This window comes from Dermacentor variabilis, chromosome 8 (assembly GCF_050947875.1).
Source record: "Dermacentor variabilis isolate Ectoservices chromosome 8, ASM5094787v1, whole genome shotgun sequence".
NCBI lineage: Eukaryota > Metazoa > Arthropoda > Arachnida > Ixodida > Ixodidae > Dermacentor > Dermacentor variabilis.
Genome location: NC_134575.1, coordinates 25,556,779 through 25,571,927, shown reverse-complemented (window position 1 = coordinate 25,571,927; position 15,149 = coordinate 25,556,779). Strand labels below are relative to the sequence as shown.

General features: G+C 44.7%; 1 protein-coding gene across 3 annotated transcripts in view; it reads right to left on the bottom strand.

The window, feature by feature from the left end:
- Window positions 1-15,149, bottom strand: part of LOC142589857 (tether containing UBX domain for GLUT4) — a 56,335-nt gene that overhangs the window by 3,920 nt on the left and 37,266 nt on the right. For 2 of the 3 annotated variants that reach the window (XR_012829983.1, XM_075701489.1), the window contains exons 9-13: window positions 14,386-14,461; window positions 11,562-11,710; window positions 11,065-11,127; window positions 6,241-6,290; window positions 4,969-5,099 (exon numbers count right to left, since the gene is read on the bottom strand). Coding sequence is in view for 2 of the 3 variants with exons in the window: in XM_075701489.1 (XP_075557604.1) it covers window positions 4,969-5,099; window positions 6,241-6,290; window positions 11,065-11,127; window positions 11,562-11,710; window positions 14,386-14,461 (469 nt within the window). In the remaining variant the exon portion in view is untranslated. Of the gene's footprint in view, window positions 1-2,995; window positions 3,241-4,968; window positions 5,100-6,240; window positions 6,291-11,064; window positions 11,128-11,561; window positions 11,711-14,385; window positions 14,462-15,149 lie in introns of all 3 variants that reach the window. The other variant, XM_075701488.1, reaches the window with a different exon arrangement.

The following is a 15,149-nucleotide window of genomic DNA, read 5'->3' as shown; positions in this document are numbered from 1 at the left end:
AGTGTCCCTTTAATGTTAACGGCAAAGCACGTTTACAGCGAAAACTGCTTTGTTAAGCGTTGGACAACTTTCCCTTGTGACGTCCTCAACCTCTTCAGCCTCTTCAATCGCACCAGCTGCCACCATGTCAGCAATTGTGTCTAGCTCACAGCCACTTCATCTATATTCAAGAATTCTTCGAAAGACATTCATTCCAGCTGGCATCAAGTTACCAAGCTCGTCCCACAGGTCATTGATGCTGTCGTCTTCCTCTGGACTTGCTTCTTCAGCGAGTTTCTTTCCACGTTCAATATATCAGATGTGCAGTTTGTTATAAGGAATATACAGTAGGATTTCGTTCACATGTATTGGGAAAAAAAATCTGAGAAAGAACATACCAACCAGGAAAACGTACGATTTTAAGCAACTGAAAAATCAGACTCAACTGTAGTTGACATCTACGCAATGCAAAGCGTTGCACGATTCGTTGCAGCGTGAGGCACAATACGCCGAAACGCATCAGGCTGGTGGGGTTTCGGCAGCCCCGACACATTTTGTTGTTTTTCAGTTGCTTAGTTTATAAAGACAGCAACAAGAAACCGAAACAAAATCCACCACCGCTTGCTGCTGGAGCGAAATTTGATGCTCACATCAGGCCTCCAGTAGCAGGGAACGGTGGCGCGTATGTGTTATTGCCTATCTATCAAAAGCATGCAGTAAAGTATTACAAACAGCAGCAGGCACTGTGAGACAGATAGGTGAAGATGCTTATCACAATAAGGCTGGCGGCGATAGCTGTGAATACAGTATGCGACAATGCTGTAGGAGAACTGCTAGAGCCGGAATAAGAAATTGAGGGCTCACTGGCATTTTCATATGGAACGGGCTGGCGAGTACGGCAGAGAAGCTGATGCGGTGGGGGGCCACTGTTTTCGATTGCATGCGCCTTGCACATTTTTTTTATTTACCTGGAATCTAGCAGCCAGAAAAGGTATCATACGATCACAGCAGGGAACAACGATGCATTTGGGTTATTGCCTATTAAAAGCGTGCAGTGTGCTTCCAACAGCACCACACGCTGTGAAACAGATAGGCGAAGATGCTTATCAAAACAAAATTGATGACTATAGTTGTAAATGTGGCATGTGACAACCCCAGAGAAAATTGAGTGGTACCGGAATAAGAAACCGAGCACGCGCCAGCGTTTTCACGCGAGTTAAGTGGGCGAGTATTGCGGTGAAGCTGCTGCAGCAGGTGGCTATATACTGTTCTCGATCGCATGCACCTCACACATTTTATTGTTTACATGGAATCTAGTGGCCGGAAAACGGATCACACGATCGCAGTTTGGTGATACATACACTGATTGTTGGTGCTGGAAGATCGTATTTTCTGGGAACATATGAGCCGGTAAAAGATAAGCGTAACTCGATAGGGTTATCTTCTGTGTTCTCAATTACGAACATTGGCGTGGGTAAATCGTACACAATAGGATCATATGAGGTTACTGTATTTATTCGCATAATGATCGCACTCGCGTAATGATCGCACCCCTAAATTTTGTCATCAAAATTCTCTTTTTTTTTTCTTTCCCGTGTAATGATCGCACCCTGAACTTGTCGCAGCAATATGTCGTGTGCCAAGCCTAGCTAATGATGACCGCGCTTACCATCTGTCAAACGCTACGCGAACGACTCTTGAAGACATGCCAAGCGGTCTGCACGCACCCAACATTCTTAAGCAGATGCCCCATTTCATTCCTTTCATCACTTTCCGCACTTCCATGAAAAAAAAGAAAGGTACAACCAAACTTGCCTCGGCTTTATTATTTGTAGGCTTCATATTGGTTTTGGCCAACAACGACAACATAAAAGGCGCCTTTCGATTCTTCTCGTCTGCACTCATGGGCACGCAGCAAATAGCGAGCGGCAACGATAGTGGCCACGTTTACACTGATAGGCTAGAAGTTTACCCTATTCATACGCAGATGCTTGTACCACAGCTAAGATATTCGCCCACCCTTAGCGGAAACGTGCCGTACGAGGATAGCAGTGAAGACAAATACCGCAGTTTCAGCAGCATGCACGTCATGTGTTTCTACGTCATTGGCAGCTAAGCGCGCCCATCTGTTTCTGTCCCCTCAAAGTGGACATGGCTATGTTATTGTCGCAAGCTTGCCGATATTAACGATATTATTCATTATTGATACGGAAGAAACTATTTCAATGTGTGTAGTGTACTCACGAGAAGAAAAATAATCGCATTTGGAGTGTTCGGCTTGCTCCGCCGGTCGCCATTTTTGTTTTGGTGTACTGCACTGACAGCGGCAGCCGCCTGCTTGTTGACCCGTTGTCATCCCGCAGCAAATGTGGGATGAAAAAAGAAAATGTTTCTTTTTGTGGGAAATTTAACTCACGTGATGATCGCACCCCTGAATTTGCATCAATTTTTTTAACAAAAAAAGTGCGATCATTAGGCCAGTAAATACGGTATACTGTATTTTTTATGTATTTTTATAGGTCTTTTTACGTATATAAATAACGTAATTTGCTCTATTATGGTGCAATCATTATGCGAGTAAATACGTATACTGTACTTTTTATGTATTTTCATAGGTCTTTTTATGTATATAAATAACGTAATTTGCTCTATCCACGTTTGTTATAACCGAGTTTGACTGTAGTTGGTTAGTGTCCCAAAGTCCAAAGCTGACTACTGTCACACTAATCAGTAGCAGCTCGTGCCATCAAGTGAGAAGCCAGTTAGCATCACATGTCTTTGATAAGCATGACAAGTGCTGTTCATATTCCTCTTACTGGAACAACTGTCACAGACGGAACTGAAAGCCTAGTGCATGCACGTGAAGGCAGGGTTTCCAACGATTATACTTGCACCTCTATCACCTGCAGCCAGTGGGAGCACGTCCATTATTGGCACGAACAATTTAGCCAAGCTTTTGCTATCCGGTATACAAGGGCCACTAGTGCACCAGATGCGAGAGGAGTCTCATACGGACCCATGATAAACCACTTGGGCGTTTTGGGCTGGTCATCTTTTGCTGCAAACTTCTTCTGCGACCCCGGAGGCGATTTTGGGGGAGACTTTGTGGGCGACTTTGTCGGTGACCTTGTTGGCGACTTTGGTGGAGACTTTGGTGGAGACTTTGGCGGAGACCGGGCACTGGAAGAACGGTTGTCTGGCGACCGCTGCCGTGGTACTGTGGCAGTAGTTTGGCTACGCACGTCAAGTTTGAGATCTGACCTGTGAGGGCAGTTGCGAGATATGGTCACCACTAATTACACACTCATTGTTAGGCTTGGATTAAAACTTGAAGGGCTGGGCACCGGTCAAAGCTACAAGGGTACCTCATAAATAGGAGATATGAAGTATTTAGTTGTTTACAAAGTTCGACTCCCAGCTGAAGTTTACTTTAGCAACTACCAATCGCACCATCAAGTGAATTTATCCAACTAGGCCTGCGCTAAAGAAAAACAGACTTTCTAAACCAAGAAGTGCAATTGTTGCACACAGAAGCACACAAGAGAATGCACCTCAGCTGCAAGGTAAGGTTGCTGCCTTCCCTTTTCGTGACGCTAGGCATTTCCTCACAAACTAGAGTATGAAGACAGAAGACTCTACAATCTCAAGCAGCATTTCAAAGCAACTAGCTTTTTTCGGCCCACGCCGGCTCCCTAGCTGCGTGCCCCAAGTGTAGCTACTTTCACATTCCACTTGTCTGTTCAAATATTTCTTGTTTTCATGTTTTTTTGCCAACTGTATGCACGTCATACATTGTCTACGTGTAAATATCGCCAACTCACTAAAACCAGTACACCCTACTTCCCTTTTTACTAATCTCTTGGAAATCAAGGGTCAAACGCTTGTCCGCAGCACAGGGAGGAATGCATATATTGTTTTTTACTTCGGCTGTGGGCAGTGAGGACAGCTGCAACTCGGTACCATTGCAACATCTGACCATCCTGAGTGAATAACCAGCCTAGATTCGGAGTGCCGAGATACACGAGATGAGCTGAACATCAGCTTCCGGTTGCACGGATCACTCCACCACTGCGGTCAACCCTGCTACAGCTGCTGCCGCGTTTGTAGCTTCCAGTAAAGTTCCAGTAGCGTTAAATAAGCACCTTCAGTAGTAGAGGCTCGTGGCCCTCCCCTCCGGCCTAAATCTGTGGTTGTCAAGGCTTAATACAAGCTGCGGGTCGGGAATCACAGCTACGTCACTGGCACTGGCTAGCGACTGTCACCCTGCTTGCGTGATGCAATCCACAGGAACAACTAATTACATGGATTGTGCACCACAGGTGTGCAATTCGCGGGTGTGCTTCGATCCTCCACCACACAAGAAGCGGGAACCCCGCGAAACCCAGTGCCACCATTTCGTGGCACACGGGCTCGGACTCCGTGCTTACCCGGCAACCTGCGAACTTGAAACAGAGGCGAAGTGTGCGAGTAGAAAACATTTCCTGATTATTTTTTTTTTCCCCAAGTTTGCCCTGAGCACCCAAAATGTGTGCTCTTTGGGGGCATAACATATGCACTTTATTCATGGTGATTTACCTTTAAACACAGTACACAAGCAGCAGCAGCAGCAAGCTAGAAACAGCAGACAGACTGAAAAGCAGCACGATGTTTTTGAATCACAATAACTTTTTTTCAGTTACTTTTGTTGCTGATTTGGCTAACTTCAAGAACTTGTCTAAATAAACTTGCCCAAAGCGAGTAACTCTCTGGTTTAACAGCTATTCGCAGTGCCACAAAAGGCCCAATTTCTTTCTTGTGTGCATTTCTCGCAATCTTGCATCCCCCTGACTTTCGACACCATTAAATAATGTTAAAGAGACTGGACCCACTTTTTTGTAAAACTTTATGCAACGTTCATAACATCATAGAACAACCCCAAGTTCGTCAAATTTGGGAGCTCTGGCAGCTATGTCTATGCTTCGCGGGCATTTAAACTTGGAAACACCGCACCTGAGGCGGGTGGCTGCCGCCGTGGCTCCACCCGGAGTTGACACCATGCCCAGGATGTCATCCCGAAGAAGCGGAACCCCTGGGGTCATCACACCGCCAAAGTGGACCACTGACGCAGGAACCAAATTCGCCTGGAAAGGCATGCAGGTGAACTTAAACTGTAGCATTTAATGTTCCGGAAATTGCACAGCAGGCTATGACGGAAGCTGTGGCGGCCGGTTTTGTTAATTAGTTCATTAACGTGCACAAAGAGCATCGTACACCAGCGTTCTTGGATTGCACCTCCATTGGAAGATGACCGCCACAGATGGAAATCGTACCCACGACCTCCTGCTCGGCAGCGCAACACCGCAGTCACTAAGCCACCGTAGCGGGTGCACGTAAAAGAATGAGAAAAGAATAACAAAGGAGATTAAGGGGGAAAAAAAGAAAATTATATTCTGGGTATTACATGCAAAACCACGATCACACCGTAGTGGGGGATTCTGGACAAATTTTTACCGGCTAGGGGTAATGTGCACCCAATGTATGGTGCACGAGAGACTTTGCGCATGGCACCCGCATCCAAATGCGGGAGCAGTAACCAGGTTTGAACCCGCAACCTCGAGCTCAGCGGTGCAACATCATAACCACTGGGATACCGCGGTCGGTACTAGGCAAGTCGGGTAAATTACAGTTCCGAAGTAACAAAGTGGTCACTTTTTAACTAGATGAGAAGCTTGATGTGCGAGACCATAGATGAGAATAAGAGACAGAAGCTGAAATCGCATCACACACACCACCACATCAAAACACGGGCATCAGATGGCACGCTGTCTGGTGAAGGCAAAACCTGGGTCAATGACAAGCAACACTGCAATCGCTCTCTCTCTCTCTCTCTCTCTCTCTCTCTCTCTCTATTTATGTAAAATTTACTTTGATGAAATATTCAGGATCAGATGTCAAGACAATGTTCTAAAAACTGCAGCATTCACAATGTTTTTGCATGGAACTCTTCAGAACACAAACTGTGAATTATCACCGTACCAGCCCACATACTCTTTGTTCTCTATTTCATCACCTTTGCTGTTCAAAAGTTTGTTTCTTTATCATCTGGTTATTTTAGCTAGCAGCGGCAAATGTTTACTGGCTGCTCATATGACCCAGCTGTGTCAGCATTACAGAAAATACAAAATGATTGTTCATGATAAATCATGAACAATAGCTTTTAAAACTTTGTTGCTTTGTAAACAAATGCGCGAGGACGCCACTAATGTTTTCCAGAATTTTTACCTCTGCCAGAGTTTCCTGAGGATCCAGAACGTGTTTCGGGGGAGACGTGTCTGCACAGACAAAAAGAAGCAATGTCAAACTTGTTTCACAACAATAAGCTTTCTCGTAATAGGCACCGGGCAGTTGTCATAAGGAGCCGGAGACACTCTGGCAAATAATGCCGCAAACAACAGCAGCAAGAGCATGGGCTTGTGAAGCAGAAGATGGTGCGAAGGTGCACACGGCTTGACATACCGGAAAACAGATTTTCTTGTGTCTGCTTTTGAAAAAGGTTGCCGCTTGTACGAGACTTGTCACATTCATGGATCAGGTAGAAAATAGAAAACGAGAGCAAATTGCAGTGCAAATGCACTCCGCAAACAGAGCTCACAGAGACAAGCTAAGACGTAGAACTCCAGCAGTTATTTTGAAGATATTGTTTTGCTGTGGACATTAACATCGTCGCACATTTAATTATGGAAATCGGCAATGCAGCACAAAAATTACAGACAAAAAAGAGAGACGTACGTTTCCCTTTTCTGTTTCTTGGGCTGCTTTGCTGAATGCACATGTGTCAGTAAGTTCCCGTTTTCTGTCCATTGTAATGATTTTCTTTTCTTTCAGTGCTTCGCCAATTTTAATGTCTTAGAAACTAGGTTACGCTTCAGTCTTGGTCTATTTCACACAGCTTAGTACGACGAGGGCCATCAGAGGCGGAAACAACATTCCGTTGTGTTTGCGTTCCCCAACGATGCACAACAAACAGAGTCATGCACCACGCGCAACCATAGTTGGGAAGTGCGAGGAAGGAAAATGTACCCTAACTGAAAAGGTCTAAGCTACCGAGAGAACTTCAACATGACTATTACAAATCTGAGTGTTCGCCCTTCGGTGGCCAAGCTCCAGAGTCGTTGCACCTGTAGAGGCGAATACAAGCAATTCACATGGGACATGAAGCTCCTGCTTATGAACGGCTCCTTTATTAACGTTAGAACAACTAGACAAAAGCAAAGCAGCATCGGAATCGTACGATGCTCAGCGATTGAATTGCGATACTCGGAGCGCGCGGCTGCCGCTGGTTTTTTTCTGCCACCTGCGAGTGCTGGGTGATCACTGAGAGACCTGACGCAGTCACAATGCGTCACAAAGTCTCGCACTTTAATTGTACACACCACGATGCATCAGGTCAGTGTCCCCAGCACTCGCAATCGGTGCAAAAAGCGCAGGTGGCGATGCACGCCAGGTATCACATTTCAATTGCTAAGCACTGCACGTAGCTACCGTTGCCTCTAGACCGCGCTTATCCAGGCTTTCTGCTGTTCCATTTGGCGAGGCCGCAATTAATACTGATTGAACTGAATGGCCTCACTAGCTTCAGTAATGTTTCAATAACTGCTCCAGGCACCTAAAAATGCAACTAGTTTGTTTGGATTCAGTTCCACATGGTATTTCAGCAGCGCAATACAGAAGAAACGACGAAACATGCTCAACCAACGTAGCTGGCGGCAGCGCCTGGTGTGCCCGGCCCAGCCGTCGCATACCATTACATTCGTGCCACCGGCGCACGAAGGTGCCCCCTCTGGTCAAAACTCATCCTACACCCAGCGCCTGTATGCCTAACATCAAAGTGCTGTTCATTTATGTCTGAGAAGCCTCACCATGTTGTCCGGTAAGGCGGAACAAATGCAAGTATCAAATTTTCAGCAAAGAAATAGTAAAGAAACTCTACCAACCTCGCACGACTGTATTTACTAAATTTTAAGGTGCCCTCAATTGCAATGTGTGCCTAGTTTTCAGAGTGAGAAAACTGACACACTTGATTGCAACAGGCGCCCAAATTTTCATACTTAAGGAAACGATAAATGCAATGCCCTTGATATTTCAAACACCAGCTTTCCACGGCAAAAAAACAAAGTATTATGATAAGGTGGAAAGCTGGGCGATTTGGAATTGATGCATTCTTTGAATAAACGCTGAAAAGGGCAACAACACAAAAAGGGAGGACACAGGACAAGCACTGTCTAACAACTGAAGTTTATTAAGAAAAAATGCAAAGAATGACATAATCTGCATGCGCATGCCATTAAGTCACACCTAATAGATCACCAAGCATTTGGGTCTCACAATCTAATAAAGAGAGAAGACTTAGAAGAACTTGCTGTTTAACTAGTTGATAACTCAACACTGTAAAACAAATGGGCGCACAAAAAAGATGCAAATTCTTTGTGAAGCACAAACTTTCGGCAGAAGCACAAGAAGAACTGCTCGTGAGGCATTAGAAGCCTTCTTCATAGAAAAGAATAAGACCCATTGTATCAGCAAATAGTCATTATCTTCGTTTCCTATGGAAATATTTTTTTTATGCAAGCCTCTAACAACGTATGTGTCTGTGCGGTTTGGATATGTGTGGGTTCGATGTTACGTGCACATGCATGACATTGTTTAAATTTCGGTGCACTTTCTATCGACAAACAGTAGTGAGTGCCCATGCTTTGGGGGGTCCTTCTAGAGTGATTGCGTGTGTGGGTGGTGTGTGTGGGTGGTGTGTGTGAGGCTGTGATTTTTGCGCTCTAATTTGTTTTACCATGAAGAGATAGATGGTTCCAACACGCAATCATCATGCATCTTATGTATGTGAGAGGCTTCTGCAAATTCACGAGCTTCTTTGCCTTTGTACTTGACTTTGTATGAGGGATTTGTTCTCACATGAGAAAAAAAATAACAGTTTCCCCCGAAAGGCGGGGCACAGATTGTGACGGCAAATTATTAGACAGCTATACAAAGTAAGGCTAGTCATTTCATCAGCTGCATAAACTGCTGTCAACGTTTGCTTACTAACTAAATTAACAAGGACACTGTCATGTGTGCACAGGCAAACACAAACACATTGCATGCCGTAAACGTCTGCTTACTAACTAAATTAACAAGCATGTCGTCATGCGTGCACAGGCAAACACAAACACATCTCACTCAATGACTGCAGACACTCACTGTCATAACGCTGGCGTGATGAAGAGTGGCAGCAGCAGCAAGCTGATTCCCCTTCGTGCTGCCTCTCGATTCAATGCGAACTAGGCACGCGAGAACGCAGTACACATGAAGCCATCAGCTATCTCAGGTCAGCTAGCCTTCGAAACCACCACAAACTGCTTCCAAGATAAGACGAGCACAGCTGCACTCAGGTGCCATAGCTCGAGAAGAGATTTGCGCTAACCTGACCCGTTCCTCCACCCTCCTATCGCGCACATCTCCCCGTTCCCTCCTTGCACGCATATGAAGATGGCACGCATCCTCCCCACCTTCCTCCCTAGTGAGCGCGAGAAGACTCCGCCGTATCAAGCCAGCATCCTTCTTGGCTCATCCTCGCAAGATTTCTCTGACACCAACAGAATACGGCATGCGGCCACAATGTTATCGCACTTGGACTTAATGCAGAACATCAGGGCGACACCCGACGCCGACAGCGGAAATTCGCCTGAAGTGCCAATATAACTGCAATCGCAATGATAAAAAATGTATTGCGCTCGAGCCCATGTGGACCATATGTCGGCTATGTGATCGCATATTCAATGCCGTCAATGGCATTTCAGAAACCTTGTTTCTATACGTCTTGCATACCATGGAAGACTAACTTGATCAAGCAGAAGCGAAGCAACCACAGCTCTTCTATTTGGGGTCCTACTTTAGACCCTTACAAGCTCCACTATGACATCGAATTCAGCCATTTTCATGCTTCGAAGCAATCGAAGAAGGCGTAGCCACCCTTGGAGTCAATTAGAGATAAAAAGAACTTGAATTTTACAACATGGCTGAATTTGATACTATTCACAATAACACCTACAGCAACACGTGGATTATACTGGATTACAGAAACATTTAATGCTCATAACAATAGCTTTTCATCACTATTTCAGTTTTGGTTTTGTACTAGAATCGAACGTGCATGTCATTTTTTCAGCAAATTTTCTGAAAATGAAAGGGGGGTCTACAATCTAGAAGTAACCATACTTGTTCAGTTAGACGAATGCAAGACAGAAATGGAAGATGCACGTGTCAGTTGCCGATTTATTGAATGTCTTGAAAAGTAGGTACACTTTTTTTCGTGCGGTCATTGCCGCATCAGCCAAACCGGTCGTCGTGTCAACGACCGCCTCAGAGAACATTCCAATTTAATGAAGGGAAGTACAGGCAGTCACCTAGCAGCTCATTGCTCTTGATGTGGTTGTAAGGCTTTATTTAATCGGTGCGAAGTGCTAAGGTGTTATCGTGACCAGCGTGCACACGAGATCTGTTATGCATGGCGCTTACTGCATCGACAGAAAAGGTGGAACGCACATGAGCGTGCCGTCAACACCGCTCCTCACCAATGAAATTGCTTTTCTCGCATACTGATGACAGCGCTCGCTTAGTGATCTTGATTTTCGACACCATGCCTTTCCTTCTTGCCAAGTAGCTTACCACCTTCCTCCCCCCTTCATGAACCTGTATAACTTTTCTGTGTGCGTAATAAAACATTGGTTGACACATTCAGCGCTTTTTCTGTCTCCTTATGTGCAGTGTCTTGCACTGTTACTCGTTTTGTTATGTAATTAGCAAAAGTCCTAATCACTGTTTGAATTTTACCATTTGGACACTCGTAAAATCATTAGCAATGCACCGGCAATAAATTGCGCTTGATATGAAAGACTGCTAATGTGTTACTAATTTAAATTTACTCAATTTGGTAAAACCTCCAGCACACGGAGCTAAGAAACGCGCGGGATTCCCAGCATCCAGAGGGTTTGAAAGCGTGTTGCAGCAATAGTGCTCAGCAAAAGGAATTTCATGTGGAAAGTAAACGCTTACAAAGATGGAAGTCCATGTTGCCATCCCTGAGAAAGCCCCGCACAAACTGTAGTACGTCAGACACTGAAATAAAAGAACAATGCTTTCAGAGAGAAAACAAAAATTTCACCGGGAAAAAACAGCAGAGCATGGGCGCACAGAAAATGCAATTGTTTCACAGTAGTTCATTTGAAAAAGCCCCACCGATAACCTTGCACATCACACCATCTTGACACAGCGGTGCTGGTGTTCTGTTAAAGCAGGAATGCCTTCACAATATGGTCCACTTTAGTAAACCAAGCACCGAAGTAGTGATAAACACATTACAACCGCAACATTTCTTTACCCACATCGGAAGCAAAGTGCCCGAAATGATGCAGCACGAGGCAGACATCCATGCGTTAAATTATCTCACCAATTAGGCGTTCCAACCACTGCAACAACACCCGAAAGAGACAAAGAAAGCTTCACGTTAAACACAAATGCACGCAAAAGGTGGCAAAAATGAGAATGCCCACCTCGTTCCTCGGCCAAGAATGTTCCCTGAAGCACAAACCGGTCCGGGAAGTAGATCCTGATGAGGACGACGGGGTAGTGCTTTGCCAGGCGCTCGTACCGCTGTTCACGCAGTTGTTTGGTCTCCAGAGGACGGTTTTCCAACGCTTCCCTGTTGCACAATGCAAAGAACAACAGCACTTCAAGGACTGAATCACCACTCCTTTCTTTTTTTTCACCCAAATCAGGTGCGAAAGCTTTATTTTGCAAACTGATAAGGCAATTGTTGACTTGCCAGCTATGAGCACACAGCTGGCGCGAGGTAGCATTACCTCAAAAGTTCTTGTCTAAACACATCGGAGGAGAGAAATCATCTTGCTCAGCATTGATTACACAGTCTTTGATTAAGTTTTTGAACGTATATGAAAAGGTTTGCATCTATTGACTGTAGGGAACAGATTTTTAAGTTGGCCATCAATCCTTTAACAAAAATTGTAGAAAATTGTAAAACTGATAGTCTCAATATATTAACTGTTCGACTCTAACTTGGCAATAAATAACGTTATCACGATTCTGTAACCTGCACCAATTAATTACAACTTCTAAAGCAGACAAAAGTAATGTATTGTACATTGCTGTGAAATAGTCAAACCTGTGTATAACAAACTCAACAGTGCCACGAAAAGTGGTTGTATCGGTACTAGTTTGTCACATGTGGACTCGCTCTTCAAAACAAGCAAAAATTAACAACACTGCAACTGGCATCGGCGGCTACAATTCAACACCGCATTGGTCCAAAAATAGAATTTTCAGTACCTTAATTTTTGTTCCCGGCACTTTTACAGATATAACTGCAAGTTTCCATTAGAAACGTCATCCAAAAGAATGAAATGCGGTGTCACAGCATCTTCGAAACGGCGCGCGGCCGGTTCCAATACACCTGCCCTTTTACAACTACGAGCCCATCCGCTACCATCTTTTTCTTCGAGAGCTTGTCATATATTTTACCATCAGCGGGACACGGGCGGATTCTGCATACTATCGAGAACAAAGCATTTTAGTTGATTGGAAGTGGAAACTACTGCGGCGTGCCGGAATTTCGCAAAGGTCTTGCCGTTACGGCTGCAGCATCCATCGGCCATACGCACGCCGATAGCCTCACAGTTAAGTTTTGTGTCACTTCGGCCGAAAGGTTTGACACTCGAAAGGCTGAATGCCATCACGCACCATTATCAGCAGCCATATAAACAAGGTGTCCACAAACCACAGCCCCCAACTCTCTGCAAATTAGCCTGGCAGCATCGCATCGTGCCGTGTTCACGCCAACGCAGGCTGCACGAATATCAATAGGAACACTCGCGTGGCCATTGGTTCAAATTGGTAAGAATTGTCCAAATATATAGCGCACACAAGGTGCTGCACGGAGAACTGCACAAGAATAGGAGTGCCACAGCCTCAGAGATTGCAGGCAGTGCCATCAAGGTGCTGCATGAAATACTCCGCACTAATGTGCCGCTGTTGTGGCATCCGAGATTGGCAGTGGCCTCCGAGATTGGGGGGGGAGGCACTTTCTGTGCTTTGGAACATTGTAACAGTACAGCACTTTTGAAAATGTTTCTAATATAGGGACACAGTTTCAATGGGCAGGAGCAGAAAGTGGCAAATGCTGCAAAATGTGGTCGTTATAACCGATAGATTGCTATATCTGGGATTGTTATAAGTGGGCTCGACTGTATACTGCTCACTTCAGTAGTACTTCTGCAAAACCCTCGTAAGCATTGCAACAATTTTGCATAAGCTGTGAACTTGTAACTCAATTTGTTCACTTTGGGTGCTCTAGTTGATGCACAATAACGATATCTATTTATGGTGAGAGTTGCAAATTTGTAAACTTAGTGCTAGAATTTCTTTTAAGCTTACAGATTTTCAAGCAATTGTAAAAAATATGAGGTCATAAATCGAAATGCTGTATCCTACAGCAGTTAGAATTTCGCTTTCTCTCTCACTTGCAAAAAATCTCATTCAAATCGATTTGGCAGTTTTTTCATGCAAGTACTTCTCTTACGTCTATATATATTTCAGCAGGAAGTTAGAGATAGCCACAAGCACAGCTTCCCCTTAACGTTAAGCTTCCCCTTAACAATGCGGAAGATGCTGATGCAGTTCTTGCAATGACATCATCTGGAACTACCCGGAAGGTAACACGAGCAATCAACAAGAACTGAACAGTAAGAAGCAGAAGATTTTGCAATAGGGTTACTTTTTTTTTAATTCATCTCACATACATCTCCTTCCTTCACACTTCCCAATTGGTATTTTTTTGCTTTTCTTGTGAAGAAGTAAAGTAGCTTTAGAATCTGTGCATGTTACTTCCCAAGATACTCCTGTGTGCTTCCAGTACTACTTGACAGTGCCTCCATGGCTGCTATTTCCATTGAATCTAAAGGCTTTTTGTAATCTACGAAAGCCATGCAGAGAATCTGGTTGTATTTAACAGGCTTCTATAGATTACATGACTGATGACACTGATGCAACTGACAGTTGAAATAACTGTGTACGGGAAATGCAAACTAGAGATAACTGCCTAGTTTGCTGCAGAAAGACGTTTATAATTGTGAACTTGAAAACGACGTTGGTCCTCCTGCAATAGGGGGGGGGGGGGGGGGGCTTGAACGGAACAAGGCAGACACGTCTAGTAGTCCCCCATGACTTAATGCAACTGCTGCCAAATTCCCGCGCAGCAACTTGTGAACACAATGCGGGTGCAGTAATCACGATGCCTATGATACGCAAAGAAGTTTTAAAAAAGCGATACATCATTGTCATGCTGTACAGTAATTGGTGTACCTTTGCCTCTTATAGTCTGCAAAAAGGTACTTCGCGTCTTCTATAGTGACTTCGTAGAAACTGTCCCCAAGGTCCTCTGCAAATCATAAGAGACAAGGACAACTTCAAAAATCCTTCAAAGCACACAAACAACCTAAATGCACTATGTTGTTGCAAGTGAACCGTAGAGCTAATCACATGAACTGTGCACCTAGCTTAAACATGAAGTGCCCAGATGAGCAAGAAACATGAATACCTTGGGTAACCCAAGCTATTCTAGCTGTATACCCAAGACAGCCTGTTTTAAAGCAGGTGTAACAGATCCGCTGGCAGCCATAGCCATCATAGCGGCAACACTAGGCCTACCTGATTCGACGTTGGCTACCGAACTTTTTGCTATTCGATGCCCTGCTTTTCCTTGAAAGAGTTCGCCACTGTCAGCAACAGCGGACTCCGCCTTTGTAATTCTCGCCAACGGCTTCAAAGCTCGGAAAGCACGGTGCGTTGCATAACAACGGTTTCCGAAAGTCAGCTTCGCCTCAATACACAAGTGTTACGCGGTGAAGCATACCGAGAGCGGAAAGGGGCAAATTTCACGGGACACAGTATGTACTCCTTAATTACACACGCGTGCACCCGCCGTCTCCTGTCACAGCACGAGCACCGATATGCCTTCTGTCCTATCAGGCCTTCAGGGCTATTTCGGACGTGCCTATGGCGATTTGAGCCCTTAGGGGCAGTAAAAGACGTGCACTGTTCCTTTTTTTTTTCTTTTTTTTTTTTTA